The following is a 17,084-nucleotide window of genomic DNA, read 5'->3' on the forward strand; positions in this document are numbered from 1 at the left end:
AGCTCTTTGCTGAGAGAGCCAAACTGAATGAACACAGTCACTTCTCTGCACACACGCATCCACGCTAGTCTAACATGCTCCAAACCCTCAGCCTTCCCTAGGCTTAATCTTGGCAGAATCCTTGCCAGTTTAATTGGCTTAAATTGGTGTGTTTCCTCACTACGAGAGCCTTTATTCCAAATACGGAATAATCATATTCTGAGTCAAGCACAGACTCTTTTGCACAGTTGGAAAACACCTATTCCTAGAAGAATATTTCCATTTTGTGTATTATCAAAAAAGTACGCTGAATTTGGCAATGTTTGAACCACACTGATAATTTCCATAATTTCCCAGAATTTACAACTGGGAACTCAGACCTGCTGAAATAGGAAGAATAAAAAAAGTGCTGTAAATAAAGACCATCCCTCCCTAGGCCTTTGTAAACTCTGTCCATTCCTGCAGGCTGACTCAGTCTAGTCATCTGTGCCTTTCAGGCTCACAACCAAGTCTACGGTCTCTGTCTTCTGAATTCTCCAAGAGAAAAAATAAAAAAAAAAGGTATTTTCCATTATATTGTGTTGCAGGGTTCAGTAGTGGGACAGAGTTAACTTTCCCTGTAAGAACATGTACGATACCATGTTCTAGATTTGTGACTAAACCAGTGTAGGCAGGACACAAATGTTTTTGCTTTTGGGTGAACAGAGCCTGCACAGCCTGTTTTTCACACTGTTCCCCAGCAGGCAGGCTAGGAGTGGGTGAGGGGCTGGGAGGGGACATGGGGGGGAGAGCTGACCCAAACATTTGGCCAATTCCAAATGATATAATGACTCGCTCAACACTAAAAGCTGGGAAGAAGACTAAGAGGGTGGGGGCTTTACCTTCCAGGGAAGCCATTTCTGAAAGATGGGGTGAGCACCAGTCTTGCTTAGGAGAGATGGTGAGTGGCCTTTGCATCACCTGGGTTTCCCACTTCTTTGCTTCACTCATTAAAGTACTCTTACCTCAGCCCTCAAGAGTAGTCATTCCTGAGTGTCTAATTCTCTCCTGTTGGGGCAGGGGGAGGGAGTGGCTGTGAGGGTACTTTGCTGCTGGCTGGGGTCACCCACCACAAGGCAATAGCTCTGAAGTGAAGGCACCGTCCTTCTTGCAGAGGGGTGCACCTGCTTGCAGTGCACCAGTTGCAATGATGGAAAACAAGCAAGGATGAGCCATCAGGCTTGGGCAAAAGGAAGAAGACTATTGGGGAAAAAATTTCATCAGATATGCACGGAGTACTTCAAAGTTTAATTTCCTTAGACTACTTCTGTCCCAAAACATAGACAGAACTGTGCACCTCCTCTCAGCACTTCCATTCTGCTATGCAGGCAGCACAGAGCCCTTCACGTCACCATCACCCTCAGCCATCCCAGCACTGACATCATGTAACATCTCCAGCAAGACAGAAGAGCAGCAATTGTTCATTGTGGCTCCCTACAGAGCAGGAACACCTTGGCCATGCTCCAGTGCTTCATGTTTCAAAGCCTGATGCTGCAACATCCCCAAGTTTGTTGGTGCCAGCCAGGCAGATCCATCAGACTCACAGGGCAGTGCTGCCTCCTTTGCTGGTAACGCCTGCCAGCAAACCCTTCTGCCAAAGCATAGAAGCATTGCTGCTGTGTCCCCACAGCCACTCTCATACACTTCCCCAAGCCCAGACTGAGATTGTTCTCTCCAAATTCAGTGTCTTCAGCAGCAGCCTCTTTTTTCTTTTTTTTTCTTTTTTGGAGGGTGACAGGTCATCATTCCCTTTAAGTTCTTACTTGTGACACAAACTTGTTTGGGATGGGGGGGTTGAGCGTGTCTATCCCAGGACTGTTTCCCAGGTGGAAGATGTCACCTTCTGTGCTTAAAGCAGCTTTCTCTGCAGTGGGGTGGACAGAGCCCAGACTGCTGTGCATGGCCTGGACAGCACTTAAGGACACTGTTCCCTGTGGCTTTGTGCTTTGGACCTTCCAGCTGCTTCAGCTGTGGTATGGACCACGGCATTCAGAGGATCCTGCTCCTTGCTGAAGAGCATGTCAGCATCTGGGGAAAACACTGCAAGAATAAACAAGCTGGTGCTTGTCCCAGGCTGTAAATGGCAACAAACCAAGATGTAGTAGGGTCCCTGTTCAGGCACCAACTTGCCACACCCATGCTCATGAATCAGATGCCGAGGCAGCGCAGCCGATCCCCGAGTGTCCCACAAGGAGTCTGCTTAGGGCAGAGCACGGATAGCTCTTGTGTCCTCGCTCAGCACCCGAGGCAGGTGTACACGCACACACACACAGGCAATCAGCAGGCAGTACTGGAGGCAAAGAAGTCAGATGGGCTCTTTGTGTAGGATTCCATGAGCAGGGTTTATTCTGAGCATAAAGGCATCCAGGGACAAAGAGCCCAGATTATGGAGGGTCCAGGGATTAAATACAGGGAGGAGTAGGGGCGGAAAAAGGGCCAGGGACCAATGGGACAAGGATCCAGGGGAGGAGCGTAGGCAGGGCCAGGATGCATAAACCAATGGGAGAACACGAAGGGAGGGGTTGGAATACAAGGCCAATGGGGTGTCGAGGAAAGGAGAACATTCTGGAACTGGAACTATGTAAGGCAGAAAGAGGTGGAGGGCCAATGGGCCAACCATCAAAGGATAATCTGCATAACAAAGGGTAATCTACATAACAAGAACGGAGGCCTAAGGGAAGTCACCCTAACCAAGAAGGCACCTCTATACACTGACATCTGCCCACCAGAGTACTGCTGCTGTTTTAGGGCCTTGTGGCTCCTTGGTCAACTCAGTGGTAGCCTGGACCACTGCAACAGACAAAGACTTGTCAGACTTGCTATTATGAAACAAGCGAGAGGACTGAGACAAGGAACAGAGAACCAAAATCTGTTTTTTTTGCAAGAAATAGGAAGTGTTATTTTAGCAAAGCCTCCCTGTTGCTACAGAGTTGCACTCAGGAGCCTCCTGCCATACAGAAGGAGCCCTGCTTTGCTTCAGAACTATTGCTGCTCTTCCTGGTAGCTCTAAGGAGTCAAGAGCTGCAAATAAGGCATTCTCTTTGGTCACCTGAAATCCCTGCACAGGGAAACGCTCACATCAGAGGAACTACGGCTTTGTGGCGGCTACATTCCCAGCAATTTCAGGGAAGGGATGTATGGTTGCTAGGGCTAGCAGTGTCGCGTATACAGTTCCCTTGCTGTTAACAAAGCATCTTCTTCCTGTGGACAAGTGGCCCCTGACCAGCCCCTAACAACCCTCAGGGACTTCCTGGCCTCAAGTAGCACTAAACTCAATACCAGTAAGGCTGGGGACTGGCTCAATCCATCAAACTAATCGAAGCCTCATTTTGTCCTCTGTAGCCTGTTCTCTAAGGCAATTATACCTCTTTCAACTTTGAAACTCAATTCAAACCCTGACAAAAAGTGAAGTTTTTTCCCCAATATACTACATTTCTAAAAACTTATTGAAAAAAATAGATTAAGACAATTTAATACCCAGGTGGCACTGAACTCACTGGCTACTAAACCCACCAGAGTCTGTACAGGTTAGGAGAAGCTACAAACACCTTAGACACAGAAACTATTAGATCATTACTTCCCCATATAGCAAAAAGATAGGCATGAGGCTTCTCTACACATTCATGGAATGACTTAAAATAAATTAGGTCTGCAAGCCCCTCTGTAGCTTGTCTGTAGACTAGCAATGTAACTGACAATACCCCTTAGCAGCCTACATAGAGAAATAAAGGAAAAGTACATCATGCACCAAAAAAAAAAAAAAAAAAAAAAAAAATCCAACTGTGGATCTCATGCTGTAGTAACCTCCAGAAGCAGGAGTGGTCCTCCTTGTGAGGATCAAAGAACACACAGCAGTGGGTGCCTTGCACACCTTTCCTTCTGGAAAGCTGGTCTCACTCACCAGCACCAAGCTGGCCAGCTCCCTCTGCTGCATTCTGTATTTCCTACTGAGAGGGGAGGACTTGTACCTAACACCAGCTGAGCTGCCCATTTGTACAGATCACTGTGAGAAAACAGGCACCTCAAGTTTGGTCATGTCAGTTTTACTGTGTCTGCCAGACCAGATGACAGCAGAAAATTCCAATTCTCAAGTTTTCCCGGGGGGGGGGGGGGGGGAAGCATATCTCAGCTTCATACACTCCCAAATCCTCTATTTCCAAGCTTTCAGAGCTATATTCTACTGTCCTCCATCAAAAGTGGCTCTTCTGGAGAGGCAGCAGCTCTTTCGTTCCCAATACAATTGATGCCTCTTTCTGCTGCTGCGATGCCTAACCCCAGATGGGAGCAGAGCCCCAACATGCAAAACTTCACCTGCCTTCTTGAAGACTCAGTTCAGACCAGACAAAACCTCAAAGTACCCCAGACTTTCAGTCTAAAGCACCAGCCGACTCTGTTTTAACATGATTCATGCCTTTCGAATCAGCCCCAAGGCCAGTCACTGGCTTCAAAGCCTAAGGGCAACAGCTGCCTCAGCTGCTGTTGTTGGAAGATACTATTTAGAAAGAGTATGGGAGCTGACCCAGGAACCTCTGAAACAGTATATGAGGAAAGTCTTGTCCTTCGGGCCCAGTGGGAGGCATCACACACACCCACAAATGGGTTGTACTGGTACCAGCCACTTGGCTCTCTTCAATTTGCTCCTTTTATGAAGGAAGTCAGCCTGTGAAAAATTCTAAAGAGCTTTTAAATCCTTCTTGGTTGTATCTAAAGGTTCAGACTTCCTGGGAGATTATTTTTCTTGAACATACACGTTTTGTGCTAGTTTGTAGCAGCACGCTTGTGCCTGTACAAGTTCACATACTTAGTACTGAAGTCACTGGATTAAATAAAAAACAGCCCTGGAAGTAACACGGCAGCCAGAGCTCCCATTTACTCTCCAAGGTTGCACTGAATGTTGGACCAGGGTTGCACCTGTGTCTCATCTCCTCACAGAGTTTGGTGTTCAATGGCACAATTTGCACGAGGAATGAAATCTAAGGAGAAAGAGCATCATCCCCCAAATATAATCTCCACCTTAAGGGTTTTAAAGGTTAAAACCACCATGCTGGGAGCTGATTAACAGTTCTCTCCACAGAACTGCTAAAGAAGTGGGCACTACTTTCACACATGTCCAGCTGTGGCTTCCAGTACAGGGAGAGGCTGTGCTTTGTGAGTGTTTCAGTAATGACAGGTTACAGGCACATTTGGAGCAGCACACCATGGTGTACTTTTCAGGCAATTTAGTATGGAATAAAGGCCCAGATCAAGTATCTAGAAAAAGGCTTCAAACAAAAAAAGCAGATCTCAAGCTGCTTGGCTGTGAAAAGATAGAGGTAATGTGTAATATCTGAATTCCACCTCTGAATCCAGACAGAAAAATGCACCCTGGCTCCCCATCTCAGCTGCACGGGAGATTTCCACTGGAAGAAAACGTGCACTTGTGAGCAAGAAAAACCCATTTTGTCTTAAAAGAATCCCTGCAGCCCCCACTCCAGGCAGGGCACTGCAATGAATGCAGCAACCCCACCATTGCTGGATTCACTGGGCACTTTACCAGACAGACTGGATGAGACTCCAAGCCATGCAAGCACCATGAGGCTCTGGCAGACAGCTCAGACAAAGGGGCCTAAATGCCACACTGCTCTCAGGGTCTTCCCAAGGCTGGGCATAACATCACCACTACTGGTAACTCCCAATTTACCATCAACCTAAAGATACTCAAAGGCTAATAAAAACATCAAGCTTTAATGAGATAAAGTCAAGTCACTTTGCTTGATGAGATTTTGGATTTTCAATTTTGAGTGGCACTATACCAATATATGTTTTAAAAACTAGGAGAATTATTAAAAATAAGGGGAATTGGAGGGGGCTTTTTGTTTGACTGGTTTGGTTGTGGGCTTTTTTGTTTTTTCCTAAGATGACAGGCATAGTTACCAAAGCTGAAAGCATTTACTGGAAATTTAGTAATTGCTTAAAATAGAAACACTTCCTCAGTGTTTCCTCAGGAAGGCTGAAGTTAGGCTCCATGGTTCAAAGAAAATATTACACTCCTGCATCACTATCAACTACCTGATTAGAGTAAATGAGGATGGTTTTGTCCAATCTATTTCAACAGACATCCTGCAGCCCTTACTATACATCTGTTAAGAGACAAACAATGCAAGACCAAAGTTAGTAACTTTGAGTGGATTATTTACAGGCTGCTACTTTATAATTAATACACAATAAATCCACAGATGTGCAAATCCAGAGAAATGCCCACAGTGAAACCGTGAAACTAGTAAACAGAAGTTTCAGTATTTTATTAAAATAGCATATTCAACCACTGTAACCAATAATACATTAACTTTATTCCCAGAGTACGCACAACACAGTAGTGATTCAAAATATCCTTATCCATGGCAATCAATGAAAATATCTCAAATTCAAGTGTACAACTAAAACTAAACCTTTGAAAAAATCTCTCCTTTAAAGAATACATAAAGCTCTCATACAGAATTCTTTTAAACTCTTCTATATGCAGATGTCAGTGTCTCTCACCTGACAATACCACTAGTTTTTTTCTTATGCATAGTAGAACATCTCATATTTTATAGTACCCATTTTATAAATAAATTGGCATTTTCCATCCCGTTTGTGTTTATCATCAGCTTCACAAAGAAACCAGTAAATAAAACTGTCAAGGACAGTCACAACAAAATGATCTCACATCAAGATATAAAACTTGAAGATACTAAAAGATGCTTCTACTCTATTTTACATAAAAAGACAGATTTAAAAAGTGCAAGGCAAGATTTGCAGGGAAAGGGAATATTTATGTTATTTTTAGGCACATCCACTTCTTTAAAGCAAGCTTCAGAATGAAATTCCAGTTCGTTCTTCATGATACCTGTTTTAAAGTCTTTCTCTCGCAAAAAGAAAAAAAAAATAAAAAAAAAAATTACATCCGTCAAATGTCAAGCAGGAAATTTCCTGTCCAACTAATAGTCTTCAGTTATGTCTTGTTCTTCCTTTTTTCATCCTTGCAGGTTTTGGTTTGGGAATATACTGATTGTTCGCCTGATACTCAAGTTCTTTACGGAAGTAATGAATTGCTTTATTCAAACCTTCTTCCAATGGGACCTGTTCCCAAAAGTGAGGAGAGAATTGTATCACTCTAGGTTCACACCAGGTTATTTCACAACAGTATCTTTTATAGAACAGTTATCACAAGGGAGCCAGGGAGTTTCAGTCTTAGCCAATCTAAGTATTAACAGCACCACATGCTGGTTACATCTCCTCACTGCTGATGCAGCTGACCTTTAAAACAGCACATACATTTTCTGACATAGTAAGTCAAAAAACCCAACAAATTTAAATCTCACACATGGTTATGACTGGTGTGTTTAGTATCAAAACAGACATGCATAATTCTACTTTCAATTCCTAATGCATTGAAAGAGACAAACACCCAGCATTTAAGCCCCTTCTGTTTGTAAGGATTAAAGATCCTCTTTTGCAGCATGGTATAAAGCTGGCATCCAGTATCTCATTTGATATTCTTAAATCCTCTACAAATAATTGTAATCCTACAAATTGCAGTGTTTAAATACAGGCATAGAATACAAAGACAGGAACAACAGAGGAGTTGTTTTCTCAGGAGCCATATGCTCTGACATGCTTGCTGACACCATCACCAGTATAGGAAGATAAAAACAGCAGCACAGAAACTGTTGGCCTTGCTGTACCAACACTGTACTGCTACTTTGGAGCACGTTTTGTTACTGCCTGTGCCAAACACAGAAGGCCAGAAATACAAAAGTTAAACCTTTTATGTTTGCAACACTTTGCTATCACCCTTGTGCTGTCAGACATGGTCTATTAATATCAGATGCCCCTGTGAACCCTTTCAGAAGGGTCTGGATCCAATTTCTATTATGAGGCTTACATTTACTAGGTAGGTTCACATGTTTCCTGGAATGATTTTTGTCTGCAAATTTAAAAAAGACTATAAACCACTGTGCTAGTTAGAATGGGAAGCTGGCAAAGAAAGCCACACCTTTTCCTGGGATTAGGCAGATCTTTCCTCTCCAAGCAAACCAACTCCTGTTGCCAGCTACAGGAGTGATGATTGCAGCAACACCAGCAAACCCATTGGCTATGGGCTTGGTAACGTAAGTAACTATGTGCCATATACTTCAAAGGATTTATCGGGCTTACAGAATGGTAAAATCTCATAATATGCAAGTGAAAAAGTTAAAATGTTAAAACTGCTCTGGAGAGGGCGTTAGGCAGATATTCCAGTAAGGGAAATTCTTGTTATTATGTGACTCTCCCTCAAGCCCCCTATGTTTCCTGGCGTTTTCTCACACAACAGTAATTCATCTGTACATACCACGGGTTCCCAGCCAAGCAGTAACTTGGCTTTTCTGATGTCAGGTTTTCGTTTTTGAGGGTCATCCTGTGCTTCTGAGAGAAACTGGATTTCACTCCCACTGCCTGTTAAACAAGACTGTGATTTATCATCTGCAATTCACTATGATTTCCATTTACATCTTTTCTGCCAACTGGAGCAGCAGGTCTTTCTGCAGCTCTCTGCTTCACAATTCAACCACTGAAATGCTTTGCACAGACACAGGAGCACTGCATGCAACAGCTGGGTGATCTACCTGTCCCACAGCAACAAGCGTTCACAAAGCATTTCACAAAGATTTCAGCAGGGACTCACAAAAATTAAGCTACGCTCACAGACCAGTCTATTAACCTTCTATGAGGAAATTACTGTTTCAGTAGCCAAGGGCAGAGAAGTGGGTATCACCTGCTTTGACTTCAGTGATGCTTTTGACACTGTCTTTGACACCCTCACTGAGTACTGGATGAGCAGTGAGGAGGACTGAAAACTGCACGGCCAGGCCCAGAGGGTGGTGATCAGTTAGAGACTGGTAACTGGTGCTATACCCCAAGGGTCAACACTGGATCAATACTGAACTGCTCATACACCAGAGTACTGTGCTGCCATCCAGACCTCGAGAATGGAGGCTGGAGAAAGGCCTCACAGGAACCTCATGAAATTCAACAAGTTCAAAGTCCTGAATCTGGGAAGGTACAGGCTGAGGACCAACCAGCTGGAACACAACTTGGCAGGAAAGGACTGGGGGTCCTGGTGGACACCAAGCTGAGTATGAACCAGTCATACATACTTGCCACAAAGAAGGCAAATGATATCCTGGACTGTAGAAGTGCTGCCAGAGGACAAGGGAGATCAGCTTTCCCACTCACCAGCACTGATGAGATCCATATCGAGGACTGGATCCAGTTCTAGGCTCCCCAGTACAAGAGAGACAGGGACATACAGAGAGAGCAACAAAAGGGCCATGGTGGTGGTGAAGGGACTGGAGTATGAGGAGAGGCTGAAAGGCCTGGGGCCCTTCAGCCTGGAGAAGAGAAGGCTATGGGGAATTTCATCCATGTGTATAAATACCAGATAGGGGGATTAAGAAGAGGGACCCAGGCTCTTTCCAGTAGTGCCCAGCGACAGGACCAGAGACAGTGGGCACAAACTGAAACACAGATGGCCCAAGAGGATGTGGAGTCTCTACCCTTGGAGATACTTAAAAGCCATCTGGACATGGCCCCAGGCCATTGCTGGTTGTAGGTTGCCCTGCCTGAGCTGAGGGGTTCGACCAAGGGACCTCCAGAGGTCCTTTCCAACCTCAACCATTCCATGATTGTCTGCACTTCGGCATTACAAAAGGGCTTCAGTTTCTCTTTGCCCCTAATCTCCATTGTGATTTAAATAACCAAGCACTTGCCTTTCCTCAGAATAATACACAGAAAGGGGCCAATTCTTCTAGCCAAATCTAGCAAATAGTTTACATGTCATTTTAGAACTAAACCACCTCCCTGGATGGACTGGAACACATCAAGTTGTTTGTGAACAGACAAACAGAGGTGACAATTACTCTGTGTGTCTGATGGGTTTGGTGCTGTGATTTTTTAATTTCCTTCCCTGATCTGTGGATTCACATTTTCCAGAGGGAACAGTCTTTTATGTTCCAGAGGGAACACCACATGCATCAGCTTCTGTGTTGTATGTTTGAACTCATCTTTTTTAGATCTGTCAGAAGCACTTCTGGAATGTACAGACTAAAAGCTCTTCGCTAATGGCAGCAGGATGTTTCATCTCATTAGGGTGCCACACTAGAAGACCAAGCACAACCATTTGCTTCCATTTTTGAGAGCTCCGATTTGCTACAGGCATCAGAGCAAGAATGAAGAGGAAGCCACAGTGTTTTCTTCCCAGGTGCTGTCAACCCTTTCAAGAATCACTGTTAGAAACAGTGAAAAGAACAGGTAAAGACTGTTGCCACAGCATGAGGTTTTTCATGGTAGTTGAAGGACCACAGCCTGCACAACTGAGAAGAACCACCTTCCTGAAGTATCCCTATTGCAGCTAAGATACTATGCAGGACATTTGCATTCACATGTTTTACATTTCATTTATGTATTGTCCTTGTGCCAAAACAAACCTAAAAAATTGCCTAAACACTATACAAATTAATGGGTATAGATTGCACAGATACACAAATTTATTCATTCTACTTTTCATGCAACAGTTTACAGACAATTGAGAGCATTTGGATTATCTTATTAATACTTAATGATACGATTAAATGCCTTTGATAAAATTATTAAGAAATCCAAAGACTAATTAAATTATCCACATATTACACACACTAATCAAGTAATAATTATCTAACGACAATAAGTACTTCATAAACTTTACAAAGAATTACTAATCATACTCACCAACAAGTTTTTTAATTAACTGGGCAAACTCTAGGATAGTGTGTTCTTCTGGGTTTCCCTACAAACACAAGAGATGCTCATTTCAATAACGATTAAACAGCTTACAACATGCTAGACAAGAGATGGTTCCAACAGGGGCATGTTAAACTCTGAAAAAGCTAAACATAAAGATTTATTCTACTTCATTGAAAAAAAAAAAAGCAACTTTGACAAGCTCCTTACTCATTAGAGAATTTGTCTTCCATTATATTTGCTTTGGTAATTCAGTGTATGTAGGGAGGTGTCCGTCATCCTCCAAAAAAGTCAGTCTGTAAAGAGTTGGCAATCACAGTAAAGGCCTATGTCACTGAGCAGCCCACACAGCCACATCAGCTGGAAATCTGGATTCAAGGACTGTGCCCAGTTGAGGACAGATATCATGAAGAAGTATGGTAAGTTCTTGGTTCATGCAAAGTTAGGAAACCAAACTCATTTATCTGCAAACAACTGCTTCTACATTTACTACAGCTTACATATCAATACATAAGGGCTACTTGCTTTCCTATACAATATTCCTTTTCTTTTTTTTTAACCAACCTGCAAATAATCTCCTGATCAACATTTCAGAATAAAATGCTGAACACTTTCTGCTAGCATTAGCTCACCTTCATCAGACTCAATTCCCTCCATCCCTAGCTTTCCTCGTTTCAAAACTCTTCTTTATCACATCTCATTTGACCTAAAGCTGAGCACTTAAGATACATATAGATTTAAATACTGAATTTTCTGAAGACAAAGCATGTGATAGAGTTTAACATTATCAGCCTTTGGATAGAAACCCTGAAATTAACTCATGGCCACAGGAGAAAAGGAAAATTAGTGAACAACTGCCCTGCAGAGTTGAGTATCTAATTTGGCAAAAGCTGGCATACTCAAGAAATTACTTGGGATATGCATTCTTTTTCTGTTCTTAAATTCACTGCTAAGAGTAAGCTGACAACAAACAGGATGGAACAAAAATCTTACTAGACAAGTTAAGTTCGAAGCATTTTAAACAATATTAGAGAACTATACCATAAAATACTATCACATTTTCCTCTAATCCAGAGTAGTATGAAACAATTTCTAATTATCTAGAGCTAAGTATTCCTTCAGTGCTTTTTTCCCACTAAAATCAGTCTTCAGTCATTTTCTTGGTGCACTTTGCACGTGTCCCCCCCACATTTTTTCCTTCATATTCTAATTACATACATCTTCTTGCTAAAACAAATGAAAAACTCCAGCAGATTTGTCCTGTTCTTGGAACTGGAAGATCTCAACACCTAGGGGCTTAGTCTACTTATTTATAAAGAGAGTACATAGGAGAATATGTTCTTCATAATAGGAAGACCTTTTTTGTTCCATTTATTTTTTCTAGAAATCAGTATCAGTGACAAGGAGGAAAACAGAGGTGATGTTGACCAGTGCACAGTAACTCCGTAGAGTGGAGCACTCATACTCACCAAGTTGACAGGACTGCTGACATTGCTGTTCATCAATGCCACCAACCCATTCACAAGATCACTGTAAAAGAAGGAAGAACAGATTGATGCAATTTCCACTTCTCTATAAAAAGTATTCTTGTCAAAAAAGAGAACTGACTCCTAAGAGCTCCAGTAAAGCAGATCAGGCAGCTGTGGAATGGTGAAACCAGATTTCAACAGGCACATGTTTTCTTGAGTGTTTGTATTAAAAAATGATTAATATTTCCTCTTCTCTCCAGCATCCAAGCATATTTGGAGGCTGATTTCCAAGGCATTTCAAACAGAATAGAGCAAGTTGTAATACAGAGGCACATAACACTACTACTTTGCAGCCTGTTGTTTGAATTCGTCTTCTTGTTTTCAAAAATTCTTAAACTAAGTTTGTTAAAAACAGTATTTTGGTGTTACTTTCCCCCAGCAATATAACCCAAAGTTATTTTGGATTATTAGCCACAAACTAAGCACCTTGGCCCTTGACACAGAAATCCAGATCCTTTTCATTATGACTTATAATTGGGAAAGGAATGGGTATGACCTGATGGGGTTTCTTCAACATCTACTACCACTGATACTACTTTCAGCAGAGGGAAAGAACATTTCCAAGCAAAGAATGATTAAAATAACCCAGAAGTCCAGCATGGGTTTTCTTAGCTTTTTTCTTGTGCATAGTTTGCACACCAACCACAGCAGTCCCAAAGACACGAGGTGGCAGCATTGCATTAAAATGCAAGGAGTGACGAACTGCTCAGCTCTAAAAACTCGTCTGTTACTTGCCATCTCTGGAAGGGAAGAGCACGTTAGTATCTCAAGTAAAATTCTAAACCAATTAATGTTTTTCTTCTTGGTACTTTTAAAAACTTCCGTGTGTCTCCCTTCTGAAAGTAAAGCTGGCTCCTAAGAGCTCCAGTAAAGCAGATCAGGCAGCTGAGAAATGCTGAAATCAGGTTTCAATGGGTGCATGTTTTTTTGAGAGTTTGTATTAAAAAATGATTAAAAAAAGTAAAGCAAATGCACATACATACAAAGCTGACCAGGCTAACAGAACCACGAAGTAAATTATCAGCCAGTACAAACAAGGCTTACCTGACATACTGGAAAGCTCTTGTCTGAGTTCCAGGTCCATAGACCTAAAATCGTATGAAAAATAGGAAAGTTAATAAATACAAAAGTCCTCTCTACCCTAATTATCTTTTCTTTACCTTTCTAGAAAAGTGGCTCAAGGAGAAACACTTGAGACACAAGCTCAATGTTACAGGAATGGAAAAAATTGTGCTTGCAGAGCCTTTGGCAAAGTATCAGTTCTTTGAAGGTCATCTTCCTCTTGGGTCTGTCTCCAGTAAACATATCCCTAGACATTTTGTTAACCAGAATTCTGCATGAAGGAAACATTCTCAGGGGTGTAGGACAGAGTGATGCTTTATCCTCTCCTGGAACACTGAAAGAAGGTGCAGCCTGCACTCAGCCAGCAAAGAGTGCCAAATATTTAAAGCAAACTTCAGGCTACTAAGATGTGGTTACGATGAGCAATTTTGATTTGCTCATTAACAACAGCCAGCTTCAAAGAGAGCACTAAATGTCAGTGGTCTCTAAAAAAATTGTCAAGAGAAACAGCACTGTGTTTAAAGCAATCAGGACAGAAAAAAACCAAAACCACGTGGCTCTAAATATTACTATCTAGGAAAATGGGAAGCAGAGTAACTTCTAGATTATATGACTTCTCAAGTCACCTGTACAGATTTGTATCAAAACCTTTGAGGGGAAAAAAAAGTGTCCGCAGGTAACATGCTGATACTTTGGAGCAAGTTGCTGAAGTTCAAACAGACATTAATTTATACTTAAAATGTACAGAATGGTATTTGACACCATTACATTTTTCACAGTTTAACTGAGTGCAGTACTGAAGTCTCTAGAACATGAATACTTATATTCTGAAAGCTGTGAGCAGGCACATTTAAGTGGTGAAAACAGTTTAACTGGGGACACACACATCTTATCAACCTGCTACAACAGAAAGGCTTTTGGAAGGACAGAATAGAAAGCATGCTTGTTTTCCTTGAGGACAGAAAGGACAGTACAATTGGTACACAGGCCATCTGTTACTTGGTAAGCCTTGTGCTCTCCGAGGCTGATTCAGAGCCCAAAAGAATTCACATTTCAGTACGCATTCGGTAAGATCAGGGGTCTAAGAGTTTACCCAAAAACTGATTCGGAGAGGAATGCACCAGGAGCACACTGACAGCCTGATGGACTCCCAAACAAACAGGAAGCAGATTTATGTATTTATATAGAGCTTCCTGCATTTAGCTTTACTTTTAGCTTGTGGGATAAGTTTTACAGAACTAAGTATTTGTACATGATTTTTGCAGAGTCACCCATGTGGTTATCTTTCCCACATACAAGCAATAGCTGGAAAGTACAATATCGTTTCCGTATCTCAATTTTTCTTAAAAAAAAAAAAAAAAAAAAAATCTTTCTTTTACAATAACAAAACAATAAGTGTCATGTTTCCATAGGCCACAATTTCTACAAATCAGTGACACGGGTCTCTCAAGAGATTATTTACTCCATTTGAATAAGTACTCTGAACTGAGAGACTGAAAACAGAGTTTCTAAAGAGATCACACACTTGGTATTCCTGTCAGCCAAATTCTGTGATGATACAGGAGTTAATTTTTTGTAGGTCTCAGCCACTGCTCATTGCTGATAATTCATTTTATTTGACCTGGTCAGCTAAAGAACTCTCCCCTTCTTTTCTCAGATTCAGTAATTTTCAACATCAGACAGTTATTCCCTACAGAACAGTGATGTTGGGCAAAACACTTTATTTTAACCCCTATTATAATTACATTCTTGCTAAATTTTAGACAGCATGCCAATTACAGAAATAAAATAAGAGCTTCCAGTGTTGCCTCCCACAGAAGAACACGGACTCCAGACCCCTCTTATTGATGCTCTAAAATATCCCATGGATTGTATGTTTTAAAATAAGGTAAGTCCTTCATATTTTGTAAGGCTTCACAAAACTTCCAGTTAGTGTTCTCCCTCTGTTCTTATAAAAGATTACAGCACTACTGCCAATAAAAGTTGAGAAACTATGCATGAAATAAAAAACATTTGACAGGCCAAATATGGCAACAGCTTGCTATATGCACCGGGGACCAAACCTAAAAAATGGAAATACCTTCTGATCCTCTATAAGCCAGTAAATTTTCTAAACAGCATTTAGAGGCTCAGACTTTATGCCCAAGGATCCTATCCTGGGAACATTGACACTGACTGATCAGCTGATAACTCCTATTTCGATACAAGCAAGGCCTACAAGGATCCAAAGTGTCAAACCAAGAAGCTCCACCTTCTTGTCTGCTACTATTTGTTTAGTCTCTTCCAATAAGCAAGCCTGGGGAGACACCTGGGTAAGAAAATTAAACTCTTTCTGCAGGAATTTAAGTTCCCTTTTTTTTTCTGTTTTGACAGGAAAAAAGCACTGACCCACATGGCTGCGTTGTCTATGTAGTGCTGAAGGGACTCCTATCAGGGACTAGGCAAGCTGGGCTTGTTCAGTCAGCTACCCAAGACTAAGCCCCAAGATCTGCACTCTTAATGCTGACTTATATGGCAGCCTAAATGTCATATGCCCCAGTAAACACTGGTCAGTAAGTTACAGTCAGCATCACACAATAGCTACCATACATCGAGCACTAACAGTGATTTCTACAAAAGCAGTAAATCTCTGGGGGGAAAAAAGAAATCTTTAGGAGAGGTGGCAAACACAGCATCACTGCAGGCTTGTTACTCTGAAATAACAACAGGCCTAAACCAGAAATTTAGCAAAGGCTATGAACAGAGTAGCCAAGATTCGTAACTGATGACATTAAAAAATAGTAACAAATTGCCTAAGTGACCAATCATTGTTAAATTGCAAGCAAGTAAGCAAATGCTGACCTCCAGAGAAGACCAGTCTTTCAAGAATTATCAGTGTACTTAAGTCAGGTGATGTGCATTGCTTTGCAGAACATACATAATTTGAACTCCTTAAATTTTCTTTCTTTGTAAAGAGTTCTCGATTTCAGTCTGACAGTAGGGTAGTATCTACCACCAAAGTTTTGCAGGGGGTAGCCATACTTTAACACACTATTTTAAAAAGATTAAAGTTAGAAGAGATCTATCACAGGACACCAAGCTTCATCATGCTTGGGCACAACTTATTCCCTGACCTAAACTCTTCAACGCTCTGTCCAGTTTCAGATTTTGCTCTGCAAGAATTACAGTAGTGGGCGTTGCCACAAAACTTTGATTCTTTTTCTCCTTGGATTGTCTGCTGCTTCTTACAGAAATCCCTGACTGAACTCTGGATTTTGTTTATATCCCCAATACAAAGAATGCTGAAATGCTTGTGCAGATTGCAACTGATAGCCTTGTTTCTTTCTGTGAAAGAAAGATCAACCCCATCAACAGAGCACATCTTCCCATATGTTATTCCATACATTTACGTTTGGTATACTGGACCACTACATTTTGAAGAGGGGAACATCAATATTTTCTAAAATCTACCCTCATCTGCAACACACGAGGACAGGATATGAAGATGAATGGTTCTTCATATCACCAGGAGGTCATCACTTACTGTTAGTGGTTCTCCCTGGAGAGCTTGTAGGATAAAATTACTGACAACTCTTCCATCATTCATATGCATTCGAGGACCAAAGGTATTGAATATTCTGGCAACCCTCACTTCAACTCCTTCCTGTAGCCAAAGAAAAAAGAATCGTTACTTCCTTAATAAAAGTGTCTTTATCC

At 41.8% G+C, this 17,084-nt stretch overlaps 1 protein-coding gene across 2 annotated transcripts in view; it reads right to left on the bottom strand.

Moving 5' to 3' along the window:
* Window positions 1-6,272: 6,272 nt before the first annotated feature.
* Window positions 6,273-17,084, bottom strand: part of UXS1 (UDP-glucuronate decarboxylase 1) — a 57,259-nt gene continuing 46,447 nt past the window's right edge. For both annotated transcript variants that reach the window (XM_039549269.1, XM_039549277.1), the window contains exons 10-15: window positions 16,912-17,031; window positions 13,371-13,414; window positions 12,267-12,327; window positions 10,786-10,843; window positions 8,372-8,475; window positions 6,273-7,119 (exon numbers count right to left, since the gene is read on the bottom strand). In XM_039549269.1, the coding sequence (XP_039405203.1) occupies window positions 6,988-7,119; window positions 8,372-8,475; window positions 10,786-10,843; window positions 12,267-12,327; window positions 13,371-13,414; window positions 16,912-17,031 (519 nt within the window). In that variant the 3' untranslated portion in view covers window positions 6,273-6,987. The remainder of the gene's footprint in view (window positions 7,120-8,371; window positions 8,476-10,785; window positions 10,844-12,266; window positions 12,328-13,370; window positions 13,415-16,911; window positions 17,032-17,084) is intronic.

Source organism: Corvus cornix, chromosome 1 (assembly GCF_000738735.6).
Source record: "Corvus cornix cornix isolate S_Up_H32 chromosome 1, ASM73873v5, whole genome shotgun sequence".
In the NCBI taxonomy this organism is placed as follows: Eukaryota; Metazoa; Chordata; class Aves; order Passeriformes; family Corvidae; genus Corvus; species Corvus cornix.